Genomic DNA, 16377 nt, shown 5'->3' with positions numbered 1-16377 from the left:
ATAAAAAGATAAAGTAATAAGAAATCGTGAACAAGTGGTTCAAGAATATGGTTTCTAAACCTCCTGATGGAAGGTACCCCAACATTTAAGCTTCTAATTAATCCCCGAATTTTGTTAAGCTTGAAACGGGTATATATATCATTATAGACTACAGAGACAGAGAGAGAGAGAGAACTTAAGACCGTTATGCTGTAAAAAAGTAGTAACTGCAGTAATTCATGCGCTGGCTTCATGGAACCATATAGCAACCTATTAGTTTTAGGAGGTGTTTTATCTTACAAAAATGACTCATTACATTCACATAATTTTGGTTAATTCTGTAAGTTTTTTTTGCATAAACTTACTAAAACACTCAACTTATTTAAACAAATTTAGTCAAAAGCTTATGAAGATGCCTTATGCGATAAGCTGGTTTAATCCTTTCAAGTTACCAGTAAAGAGATGCTACTTTGTTTGCCGTATACTTCACCAGCCAACCATTGCTTTCCACTCACTATAGGTTTCAGCATCTTTTTTCTTTTGACTATATGATTATATTTTTTAAAATGATTTTACTGTCTTGCCTATTAAAAATCCCGTGAGTCATGCTCCCTCGATTTCTATAGAATTATCTCACCTTAAGCTATATATATTTTCTTGTGACATCTTGTGAGAAGTAGTATACACTATGACCAACACATAGCATGTCTTGAATTCAATTTTTTTTGCTGATGTCAGCTACAAACATTTGTTCAATATTTAAAGAGGTTTAAATATACTTTTCATCTATGTAATTCATCGTCTTTTTACTTCTAGTCCCTTTAAATTTTTGTTTTATTTCATTTTTTCATAACATTTCAAAAATATTTCTTACTATCGATTATCATTAAAAAAAAATTCTACATAACAAAAAGAATATATATTATATTTGTTATTTTCTACTTCACCAGTAAATAAATTGATTTTAATTTTTTTTAGACAATTTCAAAATGCCCTTTACTACATCTTCATCTCCACCCTTGTGATTGCGCTTCCTCTCTCTGATCCAAATTTGATACTGCAAATCCTAAACCTCTCAATCTCCCGATGAGGAGCAACTTTTCAAAATCTATGATCTCGATAATGACACTAAGTTCATCCTCAACAATTCCTATTTCTGCAAGGTTACCACCAACTATCATTCCACCATGGAGGAGTTCGACCTCACACTCGACTATTTCCCTATCATGCAAGAGTTCATGTGTTGCAAGAGCATTCACCACTCTACTAGCACCACCACCAATGTCGCATCCTCCAAAGTTAAGGAAAATTGTGCCGGTTGACTTAAGATCATTAAGACACTTGCCACCTATCATGACCGCCACAATAACGATGAGTGGGACACCTAATTGAAGAAGGAAGGTTAGTGGTCTAGTTCTATCATTGATGACTAACAAGACAAGATATTCCACGAAAAGTATGATGAAGTGATAATAGTTAAGTGCATTTTAAAATTGTCAAAAAATTAAAATCAATTTATCTACATGACAATAGTATAATAGAAATAACGAATATAATATGTATTATGTTTCTTATATGGATTTTTTTTAACGAAAGTTGACAACAAAGACTATTTTTGAAACATTATAAAAGGTTACGGATGAAACAACAAAAAGAAATTATAGGGACTAAAAGTAAAAAGTGATAAATTATACGAACGAAAATCATATTTAAATTTTTTTAAAATCATATTAGAAGATGAGAGAACACGAAATTTATAAGACTAAGTATAGTGGTGATCTAATTACAACTTAATATTGGATGAACTTTTGATATATACACATCTTATATTTAATAATATATCTCCCTTTTCATTTTATTTTCCATAAATATCTTAATATTTTATTTTTAACTGAGATTTTCATAAACTATTTCAAACCTTTTTTTAATTTTCTTTCAAATACTCACTTCTTTTTCCTCCACACACCTCTTTCCATTGGATCCACACCTCTAATTCCTTTCTCCTCAACAACATTCTTTGCCTTTATTAATATACCAATTCGTATATGTGACACCGTTTTTTAAAGGAAAATGTAAAGCTTTAGAAAATATTTTTTAAAATAATATATTATTCTAAAAAATACTTTTTGAAAATATAATTTAAAGTGTATTTTTTCAAAAGATATTTTCCAAAATAATATATATACTATTTTGGAAAATACTTTCTAATATTGCACAATTTTAAAAAATATTTTTCAAAATAATATTTATACTATTAAGAAAGTACTTTTTGAAAATATGTTTTAAAATATAATTTTCAAAATTATTTTTTGATATATATGTGTGTATATTATTTCAAAAAATATTTTATGAAAGTATATTTTATCAGGCATAATACATGGCTTCAAAAATTACTTTTTGGTAATATTAAAAAAAATTGATTGTAGTCAATCGTATCATGTAAAATCAACGAGGATCCTACCTTGGAAAATCATCGGGAGTGCCTTCAAAACATTCACCAACAGTGAAAATGAATTTAAAAAATAGAGTTTAAGGAATTATGAGGTGTGAGTATCTTAATTATTATATTGAATAGAAAAATCAAGAAGAAGAAAAAAACAAAAGAGAAAAATCAACAATAAAAAAATGTTAAATAGATACAGCAGCAATCAATAGATGAAGAAGGGTGAAGAAAAAGAGATGGACGAAAAAGATAATCTTTAGAAATAAAGTTTATTTTAAAAAATAAAATAAAATTAAAAATATTTAAGAAATTTTTGAAGAAAAAAAATAGAAGAGACGTGTGTTTATCAAATAGTGGCGGTGCATATGTCATTGACTCTAATGTATAATATGATAAGTTTATCAACAATCATTTAAATAAACTTTAATGTTATCTTAACATACAAGTTTCAAACATAATTTAACTTTATATATAAAACTAATTTTGAAAATAAGAATTATGTCTTAATTATATATATTATTTTCATCTTATTAAACGTGAAATATCTGCCATTTAAAACATTGAATAATTAGTAATGCAGCATGTGTGCCCAAGGAACTTATGCCTTTGAAGGGAATGGCTGTAGCCAAATGGGAATCCGAGTCCTAAGTGATGGGTTACTCTACAGTCTACATCTTCTATACTGAACCAAATCTTCCACAATCCCCACTACAAGTGTCAATTACATCAGCATATGATGATTGTTGATGATCTATGTCATTACCTCATCAACACATATTGGAGCCAATCACCAATACTGCTATAGCGTTTGATTTTTCCATCTCAATTCACACATTTATTCATTTTCTTCTTTAATAATGCATTCGGTTAATCCTACCTTCTTTTTGTTCGGTTAGAAAGTAAAAGAAAGCTAATCTACACCTTTTGTTCTTGGACAGAATTAGGGGAAGTAAGTCAACAATTTTGTCAAATTTTTCACGAGAATCTATAGGAAAATTGTTTATATTCCGTTCATGGTTACATTAATTGTACATTTCACACCATCAGGGAATAGCAATTGCATTTTGCTTCATTCATTTCTAAAAGGAGTAAATTCTCACTTTAATTTCTATATATCTTTTATACTAAAAATATGTATATTGTAAATAACTTTTAAAGTAATTAGTATATATTAAACTTATCATACATGTCAATTTATAATTAAATGATTGTGTTAGATGTGATTAAATAGGTTAAACTCATAAGATCAATCTGCTTAATTATAAAAAATAATAAGATAATTTATATAGTTTAACTCACTAATCTATCGTAATTTATCAATTTAATAGATTGGTTAGTGGGACAGATTAGTTGATAGGGTTGACATGTCTAATTCTCCTCTAAACCATCCCTAATCTATGGATATATAATTATTTATATATAATAAATTTGTATTTTATACTATTTAAATAAGTTGTTTGTACATATTTATTAAATAAAATGAGTGATGTATTAGAAATAAATTTCTTTTTAATATTTTTGCTATTTTTCTTTTATTTTAAATATTTTGAATTTTGATGACTTAACATGTCATTTCATGACTTGCTAATACTACTATTTTAACATTTGGTAAGTCAAAACGTGACAAGTTATATTTTTCAATCTATTTTCATGTGACAAAAGTATGTTGATAATAAGTTAAGATAAAATAAACAATGTAATTTTTTTTTACATCATTCGTACGTCCATTATTCTTTTCAATTTCAAGTGTACTTCATTTTAGCCTTTAATATATGCAAATTTCACTTTTAATTTCTACTATACAAAATGTCTTTTGCCATTGTCGTTTGTACAAGGTATTTACTTTAATCATTAATGCTTTACTATTTTTTAAGCTAAAATCGAAGTTTATTAGTCATTTTAAAAAAATAATAATAATAATAACAACAAAACCCGTTCTAATTTCTAATACCTACTAAATGAGAAGTAGCACTCATTACATGTAAAAGTGGAAGGCGTTATATAAAACTAAAAGGTATAGTGCATTTAGTGCGTGTTTGTTTCCGCGTCCTGTGATAAATTTTCACGTTTAAATCTTATATTTACGCAGAAATTACTAGGAGTTGCTTCTGCTTCATTTGAAAAATCATGTTACAAAATTTAATTCTGTGATAAATTTTTACGTTTAAATCTTATATTTACGCAGAAATTACTAAGAATTGCTTCTGTTTCATTTGAAAAATCACGTTACAAAATTTAATTCAAACACGCACTTAATAAGACTTGTCTGAATTTCAAACACTAGCAATTAATTGGACTTTACGAGTATCATATTCACAAGTCTTTGTCAGATGGACGTGAATCTCACAACAAATCTGCTTCCCACATTTTATGAAGATTTGAGTGTTATGTATAATATTTGAAAGTCTTATGTAATTCTTTTTCACGATATCAATTCTTATAAAGATGAAATAGTATTTTTACTGGTAACTCCATTTTCAAGACAATAATCAAAATTAAACTTTCGATTAAAGAAAATAAGTGTTGAATCAAATCACTCAATCTAACAATTTTTTATTATATAAATGATCTAAATACAAACAAATTTAGTTTAACTGACTGTCATGGTTTTATTTTAGAAGTCCGCAAGAGATTGTTTTTTTTTTTTTTTCTTTTCTGTTTTTCATATTCTTTGAAGATAATCTTAATTGGATACCAAATACAAGCACTTGTCAGTTGTCACCAGCAAAAATTCAACCTTGGACAATTTATTTGTGGTTATAGAATGAACTTAAATTTTGTCGTTTTCATAGAAAAAAGAATTAGTAAGCAGATAGCACCCTTATTAATTCTACCAAGGCTAAAGCCTGTTTACCCAAAATATAATTATAAGCGAAGGGGTTCATGCCTTCATGGTGTATACACTTTTTTTTTTAATAAATACATCTTCTTTATTTTTTCTTTTTCAATTTTTATATACATTTTTTTTATAATGTTCATATCACTTTTGTCTTTGTCTGACTTTTCACTTATAAATAAATAATTTTAATTCTTTCGATTTTTACATTACTCTCTCTTTTTTTTTATTTTTTTCACTTTTTCATATATATCCAAACTGTAGAACCGGTGCGATAAAAGAATAAATACGTGCGACTTCTTTGATAGTTTCTATTGATATAGACACACATTTTTTTTAATATTTCATCTCCTTTCACAATTCTAAAACTTTAACATTAAATTTAGTGTTATAAAAAAATATTATTAGAACACTAATTTCACTATTTTGGAGTATTTTTTAGGATAGTGAAATTATTATTCCAGAAATATTTTTCGAAATTGTATTTTTAAATACTTCCGAAAAGTACTTCTCAAAATAATAAATTTAGTGTTTCGAAAAGTACTTTTTAAAATAATGTAAAATAGCACTTTTGAAAAATACTTTTTAGAACGTTAAATTTACTGTTTTGGAACGAAAATATGTAAAATAATATACTTTCAATATATATATATATATATATATATATATATATATATATATATATATATAAAAGGAGAAATCCGTTTATTCTATGAATAAGTCTACCTAGACTTACTCCATTTCAATAACTTATGTTCTACATCAAATTTCAACGACCTAGCTGTTTAATTTAAAACTCTTAAAGAATAGATCAAATATGAAAATTTTAAGAAAATTTGAAAATCATTTAATACTTTATTTCATTAATTCAAATTGACCGATAATTATAAATTATTTCATACATTGATTTGAATTAATGAAATGAAGTATTAAGTGATTTTCAAATTTTTTAAATATATTAAGAACTTTAAATTCAACGGTTGAAATTTGATGTAAAATATGAGTTATTGAATAAAATAAATCTAGATAGACTTACTCATAGAATAAATCTTTCATATATATATATATATATATAAGCCAAGCAAAGGACCTAGAGTGAGTGGGCCACGGACCACCTGGTATTTATTCTTTTGGGCCTAATTTTGCATGCAAACCCAAGCCAGTTTATACTAGTAATAAAAACAATATCTTTATTTTTTAATTATTTTATTCCTTATTACTTCTTTAAATTTTTTATTTCTTTTTATATATATATATATTTTTTAGATTTAAAAAAAATAGAGAGGGACGGAGAGATTCTTTCCTTGACAAGTACTAGTAACAAAATAAGAGGTTATTAAAGTGTTTTTTTTATTTATATATTTTTTGAAGAATAGTTGTACTCTTTGGAGTGACCTTGTTAATCGGAAGAAACATTGAGCATTGAATGAAGAAAGTGGAGCAGCAATGTGAGGTGAGCAGTGAAATTGTAGTGATTTGAATGAAACAAGACATGAACATCCCAACATGACTCATGAGGATGAGGCACCATATAAGTAATAAGATTCTTTATTTTTATTTTTCTACAACTTTTCAAATTTCAACTGATAATATTGGACATTGTCCTTCCAGATAATCAAACGTACCAAGTTTGACAATGACACAGAAACAGCTACCAACTAGAATTAATAAAATCTGCTGACTGAATGGGTAAAGCTCAGTGAAATAATAACACCTACGAACCTAGCATTATAGTTATAGCCCAACAAAACATCTCCATTCAGCTAATAATTCTCAAACTAATGAAACCAAATTAATATAGAAAAATGCTTACATATACAAAATAAAAGGTGAGTCACAAAGTCTTCAAATTTTTTTGTCACTTTACTAATGTGTTAATTACCTCTTGTCTTTCATCAGGTCAAAAATAGATGTGTTCTTGAATCAATCTAACTTTATGTAAACTATAACAAAAATAACTGAAAAATTAAAAACTAAAACATATAAAAACATTATTTTAAAGAGAACAATTTATACAGCATCAAAGTTTTTACTTTTTTCGATCAAATTTGTTATGCATGATATTTATGTTTATTAACTTTTAAAAGAACTATTTTCAAATAATACCTCTTTTTTTTTATTTTTATTGAATGACGGTATCAATATAAAAATTATTTTTTTATTAGAACTGATTAGGATTTTAATTCAATTCTAAAAATCGATCCAGCTGTGTTACGGTAATTCCTTAAATTAAAAGTATACACTAGTTTTTAACTATCATGTTTTTAATAGTTAACTTGAAAGAAAATAAAAAAACCATCTCGGATCCAGCTACACTAAAATAAAGAGATGCACTTATGATACTATTTTAAATAAGTTTTTGTAAATTTATTAAGAATTTCAATGTTAAATTGATCGGATTAAATTGATATTAGAATCGAATCGATAAATTTGTCTCCTTAAAATCAATTGAAAATATCTAGAGTAATTGTTGTAAATTCTTTGATTCTTAATAACTAAAATTTTGTTAAGAGGAAGCACTAGTTAATGGAGTAAAATAGAGATTATCACCAGCCATGTGCCTGAAATTAGTGTTTTGAAGAGGTTCACATGAATAACTAATCCAAATCCTCTCCTTTGGTAAAATAATGACATTACAGAATGGGGGAAAAATTCTATAATTCTTAATGTAACTAATAAATCCCATTGCTACTAAGGTGATCCCTATATAATAAAACAATAATATATATTGAAGGGTATATCTATACAAACGTGGCTCTCGTCCCTTGCAGTAAACAACAAATGAAATTCATGTAAAAGCTTAGAGTTTAGGAAGCAGTGTTGCTCACCAAGTAAAAGGTAAACACATTTCATTTAATAAATTTCATCTAATGACGAAATCATTAAATTTTATAATATGATATAATAAAAAATCTGATCATATGCCTTAATTTTGTATATAGTTTGGAATACCTTTGTACTTCCTTCCTTTAATATTATATTTTTTTTATCAAAAAAATAAAAAAAAATAAGATCATATATAATAATTTATAAATTTATAAAATTTGATTAGACATATAAATAAATATTTAATTAATTTTACGGAGACAAATTTATCGATTCGATAAATAAATTGATCAAATGTTAAATTATCGATTCGATATAGAAATTTCCTTAAAATCAAGTAAAAGGTAAACATATTTCATTTAATAAATAATCATATCAGATATAATAATTTATAAATTTATAAATAAATAAAAATCTGAAAATCATTTCAGATATCGACGAGTTCTAATTAAATTCCTAAAAAAATATGTTAAGAAATATATTATTATCAAGAAAAAATTCCACCACTCGTCGGAACTATAACCAAAATAATCCAATCCCAAACCAAATTAGACCTATTTGTTAAATAAATAGGGTCAATACTTCTTTAAAAATTATTTAGTTACAAAAGTCAAACTTCAAGGTCATTTGAAAAAAAATTTAAAATGTAATAAACTGACTTATTTAAATAAATATAAATAATGCAAGGATGATAATATAATTATGTAATTATATTAAATTTATACAATACTTTAAAATTACATATTTTTAATTTATCAAAAACTTAAACTTGCGTGTCAATGTGCAATAGTGTTTGTTTTTTTTGTAATGACTATGTGCATTAGTGTTTTTCTTTTCCAAATGATAAATTGAAATCAAAACATATGATCTCATAATCGTACAACTCTAATAACAATTGTGAATTTTTAAATTTTAATTTGTGAAAGCAATACTTACGTATATAAATTAGTGGAAACAATACTCAAAATATAACTTATATTTTTAACTATACTTCAAATTATAGAAAAAATCGTATACATTATATCAAGAAAAAAAATAAAATTTCATAATTACCTCTAAATCCACTAATGTAGATCCATACCTACTACTTCCCTATTAGGTCAATCCTAGCAGCTCTAGGACAGTTCATTACGTAATCTTATTTAATAAATTTTTCTATATAACAAATTTTAAAAATAATATATTTAATGAAATCAAATTTTAAAAAGATTGAATCAAATTTTAAAGATCTAATAATCCGATGAAGCAAATAAATACCGAATACGTTTTTTTTTTTTTTTTTACCGAAAACACCAAATACTTGGTGACTGATTATTTTAAATTTTAATGAATTTAATTTTAGATTATTAATCATAATTAAAATATGCATTCAAACTAATTTTAACGGTAAATCCTGCAATGAAAAGCGAATCACAAAGTTTTAAATTAATTTCAGTTGTAGATGAAAGGAAGAGTTCGGTGTAGATAAGATAATCCATTTGGTGGAAGAAAACAATTATGATACTAGCACAGACACAGTCCATAAGTGAGTAGGCGTAAATTTAGGCATCGGAAAAGAAAAACGTGCCTAACTGCGAACCATTAAACCCAACTTGATATTATCCCAAACAGCCACTCACCACTCATCTGTGAAGTCCATATCCAACATTAATACATTATAAGCAAAGAACAGAACAGAGAGTACTTTGTTATTTTCAGTTACATCAACTACAAACATAAACGGCCAAATAAACAAGAATCTAAAGTCATAACCAAACAAGAAGAAACAGGACAGGACCTTTCCCGGGTCTGTACAACAGGAACAGAAGGATCAAATTCATTCACTTAGTTAAAACTTGCCTTCTCTAATCCATCGCCCTTTCCTTCAACCCCTTTCTCTTTCTCTTTCTCCCACCAAAAAGACAGGAAACTAGAGATGAATATATTTAATTAATCTGTGAATCCAAGGTACTCAACAATCAGGCAACACTAATGATGCTATCTCCATTGTTGAAACACGGTATGGCATGTAAAGCTGAATGTCTTGACGATGTCTGCCTCTGGTCAGATGAGAAGGAGAGCCCAAGGGACAGTGTCGGTGGCTCAACCACTGAACTAGAACTGGGAGACACTGTGCAACCCTTAGGATCTGCAACATTCTGTTCCACGTTTCCATGTCCCAGAGTCAGTTCTTCCATTCGATTCCCACCTTGGACTCCAGAGTTTAGCCCTAACTGATATTCTTGCATCATTGGAAATTGAAATCCATTAGTTTCAGGCACTGCATGACACAGCGCGTCTTGATTCTGGACCTGTTCTTCCTCCATGGGGTTTGCAGAAACCTGGCACAAAAATTGACAAGGTCATGAAAATTTTGTCAACTCTTCCAATTATAGAATACAGGGAACCAAATCACCAAATCTATTTTACACACTAATTTTTTCACAACGAGAAACACGTGACAGCAGAAGCTTCATTTGCTTCATTTTTGTCAAATCCCTAATATGGTAAGAGTAACAGTATTCATTATTCAAGGCTTGAATATTGACCAGAACTTGCTGAGAAGCGAGAAACAATCCATGACATATTGCAAGACCGTAACGCCCTATGATTAGGAATATAACTAATCCAACACGAATTAAGATCAAACGCATCTCAATATTCTCTAAATGGAAACTGTTCTTTTGAGAAATTAATTTAGAGAGAATATTTAAAATAAAGTAACAGCATGAAAGGAATATGACGATGGAATTGATTAATTAATTACCGAGTCGGTGGTGATGTCGAAGAGGCTGGATCTACGGCGACGGCGATTGAGGTTGCTTCGGCGGAGAAAGTACTTCTGCGCGTGGCTTGCAACCTGCGTCGGAGTTCGTGTTTTGACATAGTTTTTGGAGATTCCTCTCCAATCACCTTTCCCTACCTTCTGCAATCCCACCAGAAACAGCTTGTGCTCTTCCTCCGTCCACGGAACACCTAATAATCGATCATCGCGTTTCACAGTTTCAATCAATCGATTAAACACGAGAAAACAATAATATCAAAAACAAAATACGATAACCGATCGGAGAGACGGATCGAACCTCGCTTCCGCTCGCGCTCGCGATGCCGGCCGGAGTTTTGAGGAACGGCGTCGTCGGCGGAGGCGTAACCGGCGGCGAGAGCGTCCTTGTTGCTGTTGTTGTTGTAGTTGGCGTCTTGAGGATGTTCGTACTGTGAGAGGTTGTTCATGCTGACGCTCTTCCTCATGGAATCGACGACGAGCCTGACGCCGAACAGCATGATCTCGCCGGAGGCGGCGGAGTCTGCGGCAGCGCATGCGCGAGACATGGTGAGATCGGGCGGTGGTTGTGGCGGAGCGTGACTCGGAGAGAGGGAGAGAGAAAACGAAGGAGAGGCAAGGAAGAGAAGAAGATGAGTGCGTGGTGTTTAATATAACTCACTCTCCCACGCCAATGAGGTGGCAACCATGTGGACAATAATTTTTTCCCAAAATTTTAATTACACTATTATTCGCTATTCATCCATAAATTACGACTTTCATTATTATGCATCATCCATTTATTAATTCCAAATCATTTTATCTATAAATTTTTTAATTGTTATTTTAACACTTAATTACCTTATCGTATATTGCCACATAAGATTGACTCATCGAAATATTATTGCTGTTTTTAAATTTAATTTATAAATTATTTTATGTAATAATACTACACTCTTGTCTTTTCTATTCATTATTTTTAAAATTAAATACTCAAAGTGAATATGATAATGCAAAAATAACCTTAATAATAATAATAATGTATTAAAATTAAACTGTCTAAATGTAATGTTGGATCATCCAATTTACTGTGAATGAGTTGTTGATATTACCTGACAAAATTAAGTAAAGAGGAATAATTGTAGTAATCTAATTTCGTTCACAAAAACACTAAAAAGGGAAAAAAAATAATTAAAAGGGTTAAAAAAAGAATATAAAATATAATAAAAATGAAAATATAATTAGTAAAATGTGTGTACACTCTTGTGAATAATTTAAAAAAAAAATAATAAAAAATAAAAAATGGTTTGAAATTTTTATATTCAACAGTTCACAATGTCAACGTTTTTACTATAATTATGTATTTAAGATGTTTTTTTATATTGTTGTAAATTTTGACAATAAAATTGATAATTGTTATTTTTAATATAATTTATCATTATTTTAATGAAAATCAATCTTAAAGTAGGTGGTTTGTTAAAATATGATAAAGTCTCTCTTTATTTTTTTCTCGATCAAAAGTCTCACTTTTCTATAATAATAGCATGCACCTCCTCCTCCTCTTATATAAAGAAGAGACTTTAAGCCTTGAACATACATAACAAAATTTTCAACAGTTGGGTATCTAAATTGGGACTAATGGAAACATATATATATCTATAGTAAAAGAATTTAAGAGCTTAATGAAAAATATTAAGCTTATTAATTTTTTTTCTTTTGAGTCTGGAAAATATTATGCCTATAATTTAATTATTTTCTTCTTTTAAGTTTTTTATTAGAGAAGCATAAATTATCATGTAGATGAAAATGTTCTGCAAAAGAAGCATATGAGATGTCATAACAAATAATCTCAAATGTGTGGTTCAGTAGTAGGGGTTGATCCACGCTTAAGCAAGGTCAGGGGTTCGAATCCTGCCTTGTGTATGCAGCCGCGTGGGACCAGCTATCCTACCCTTTGAGGTGCCTCCAACCTGTCTTGTGTATGCAGCTACGTGGGGCCAGCTATCTTACCTTTTGAGGTGCCTCCAACCTAGTGAGGAGATTAGTCACTGTTATCGGTGGTGGATATTCCATGGACGAACCAACAAAAAAAAAAAGATGTCATAACAAATTGTCCTATCGAGGTTAGTGTCTTTTATCCTATTTTTTTTATAAATACATTATTAATTTAATTTAATTTAATATTTATTTTTTTAGAAAAGTTTTATTTAATATTTAATTTTTCTTTTTATTGTAAATTCGTAAGAATGTTATTAAATTGAAAAAGAGAGTTAAATAAATATGAAATCTTTTAACTTTTTAAAATTTTGAAATATAAATTGTGATTGTTTGATATTGAATTTATCCTTTGATTAATTTTTATAATCCTTCTATAATAATAAATAATAATTACAATATTCAAATAGATTGACTTGGACAGTATATTTCTAACAATTTTACAATTTATAGTGCATGAACTATGACGATTCATAAATTCTAAAGATCTAACAAATATATAAATTATCCATAAAAAGAAGAAAATCAGGGCCAAGTTGAAGGAGTGGTTGCGATCAGTTGATAAACCCTATTTTATAATTTTACTTGCTTGATCGACATTAAGATATACAATCCATTTTGGGATTAATGTACATAAGTTCATATAACTAGTTTATATTAGTACGAGTATTTAACTTTTATAGTTATATTATATATGTTCACATATACTTAGTTTTTCTATAAAATTGATATATCTTTATTTATCTAATTTTCACTACTACTAACAGAAGTGATCCCACATAATGTAACGATTATGATAGGTTATTATAATTGTTATAGGTGACATTTAATAATATAATATATATAAATATAAGAATATATGCAGGAATTATTTATTTATATTTATTTTATTATTGAACCTTGTTTATATATTTTTAAAATAAATTATTTTTACATATCAGGTAACTTAATAGTTCATAAGTTTTTTTTTTTTTTAAATTTTTAACTGTTAATGTTTATTAAATTAAATGTAGGACTAAAATTATGAATTAGACAAAAACGTATAACAAAAAATAATTTAGCCAACATATTAATTTACAACCTAATAATAAAAGCCCAACTACTACGCTGAAAAACAATAAACAGAAACACTACTATCTCGTAGGCCTGAGCACGGGTCAGGTTCGGACGGGTTCGGGTAAAAAATATTTAACCCAATCCAAACCGACCAAAAAAAATTTAACCCATTTTCGACCTAACAATGTTTCGGGTTTATCGGGTTCGGATTTGTCGAGTCTCGGATTAACCGGGTCGGTCTAGTCGGATTCGAGCGCAAGTTCGAGCGCTACCAGCACCTCCTCCAGAGCTTCACCGACGCCGAAACCCTAGACGACGCCTTCAAGTGGATGGCCAAAATCAAGGCGGCTTCGTCTGTTATTTTTCCGGCCCCAGGGGAGTTTACTCAACCCATTCCCCAGTCTTCCGCACTGCTCAAGTAAGTGTGCGACTCCGTATGAGGACCTCCTTCCCTTCCGGCCCCAGGGGAGTTTACTCAACCCATTCCCCAGTCTTCCGATGCACTCGCTTTATATCTCCGACACACAAGGAAGGACGCGGTGGGAATGTTGGCGATCTTCTGAACCGCCTCAAGGTCGCCACTGAAATCAAGGACAAGTTTGTTCTTCAGAACAAGCTTAATAGGGCGTTGAGGCTGAGCGGCGGTGGTTAGGTTTTCTGCGCACAAGAAGAGAAGGTTTCGTCACTTTCGTGAGCAGCGGCTAGGGTTCCTCTCGCGGTGCTAAAAGAATAAATATACACCTGTTTACGGTGGAATTATGAGTTCTTTTTATTTAGACTAGCACAATGAGTGTTTCAATTTAAGTGTGTTTTACTTACGTCAGAGAGATAGAGCGATTAATGATTACCCATTTCCCAACATTCATCAATGATTAACATATAACTATTTTCACATACATGAATGCTTAAATGAATCGAATGAACAATCATAATGCGAGCAATACAAATCATGATTCATTTGAAGGTTGATTACATTCACGTTAAAGTACCTTGATCGAACCATATAACTACGCTACGTGAGTACAAGAATGGAAAACTACTATTACCCTACTCCTAAAATGCAAAGTAAAAAATGGTCCAGAAGCAATCATACCCAAAGATGATTCCTCGCGCAGAAGCCATGTTCGCAGGCAGTGAATGCTTGGGAGTTCTATTAGATATGAGTTTTTCGGACCTTGAAGAAGTCCGTGATCTTTGTATTTATAGAGATGTAATGGGTAGTTACTTCTGTACACGTATATTCTTAACCCATAACTGCTACCCACTACATTTGCTACGTGGTTCAGAATAACTTCCTTAAACCGCTCTTCCCACGTGTTCTTATCCTTTTCCTTGATAACCGCTTATGGCTTAGCCATTTCGACTTTTCCAAAGTGCGTTATTTTCGACCCTATCTTGAATGTCTCCCATGTAAAATCTTGTTTTCAACTCGAATGCTCTTGAATCTTAATTCGACCTTGTCTCGAGTATCCCCTTTTAGGGCTGGTTATAAGTTTTTCATGTATGGTAGCCTTGAGGTAATGCCCTTAGTCAATCTGTTTTCGAGTCTTCTCACTTCGAGTGGTCTCAACAAATGCCCCCCTAGGAATTCAATCTTGATTGTTCGTTATAGAAAGATTTGAATTCCTATCTAAGCCCCCTTTAGTTAATATCTCTAAGAGGAGTATTCTCTTTCGATGAAACCCTGTTTTCCCTTGTCCTATCACATTTACTGCCTCTGATCGTTGAGATTGTATTGAGGTATTGATGATAAATACGGTGCCTGTTTCTTTTTTTTTTATTTTTTTTTACTGTTACCAAATTGTTTTGGCGGCCGTTACAATCATCAAGTTCTAATTTACTCCAAAAGCCCATTCTGCTTGAGGCCCAATACCTTGTTACCCTAGGGTTAAACTTACCTTTAACTTTTACCATCTTACCTTCCTTCACGTTTCCACTTTCTTTTTCTTCCTCGTTGGTATTCTTTCTTTGCTCCTCACTTGCTTTCTTCACGCCCAAGCTTCCTTCTTTCTCTCCGGTGATATCTTTGCTGAACTACTTCCGCTATCATGGCCTCTTCTACTGCTTCAACCCCTTCCCCTGTTACTTCACTGGTGTCTCCTGTCACTGCTACTGGGGCTGCTTCATCCCCGGTTGTGTCTACTACTATGGCTACCACCGCGGTCACCACTATGGCTACTGCCACTTCCACCCAACCAAGTTCTTTGCTAATGGCTAACGCGCGAGTACATACCATTCCAGAGGGCACTGAAACCTTCATCCCCATCCCTGGTATGGAAGAGGCCAGCCTCAAGATCTTCAACTCTCAGGTACTCCTTCCTTTCTCTCTTGAGAATGGTAATATGCATGCTTTCTTAGGGTCATTTCTAGGTCAAAACAAGAAAAAATTTGGTAATACCCTGCTCCCTGAGGACTCCTCTACATTACCTTTTATCCATTCACCCTCCATAGACCTTTCTCTGTTTAAAGATACTACCAAGATTTTTCGAGCTTTTCCTCCTA

The 16377-nt window shown here is 30.2% G+C and overlaps 1 protein-coding gene across 1 annotated transcript; it reads right to left on the bottom strand.

Moving 5' to 3' along the window:
• Positions 1 to 9713: 9713 nt before the first annotated feature.
• On the bottom strand, positions 9714 to 11479 carry LOC109811676 (Homeodomain-like superfamily protein). Its single transcript, XM_020375471.3, has 3 exons — positions 11147 to 11479; positions 10831 to 11039; positions 9714 to 10405 (listed from the first exon to the last, which is right to left on the bottom strand). Exons 1-3 carry the CDS (start codon positions 11391 to 11393, stop codon positions 10043 to 10045), a joined length of 819 nt encoding a protein of 272 aa, XP_020231060.2. The 5' UTR covers positions 11394 to 11479; the 3' UTR covers positions 9714 to 10042.
• Positions 11480 to 16377: the final 4898 nt, after the last annotated feature.

The sequence above is a fragment of the Cajanus cajan genome, chromosome 5, assembly GCF_000230855.2.
Source record: "Cajanus cajan strain Asha chromosome 5, NIPB_CcT2T_4, whole genome shotgun sequence".
In the NCBI taxonomy this organism is placed as follows: domain Eukaryota; kingdom Viridiplantae; phylum Streptophyta; class Magnoliopsida; order Fabales; family Fabaceae; genus Cajanus; species Cajanus cajan.
The sequence above is the reverse complement of the archived record's forward strand: the minus strand, read 5'-3'. Positions and strand labels throughout refer to the sequence as shown.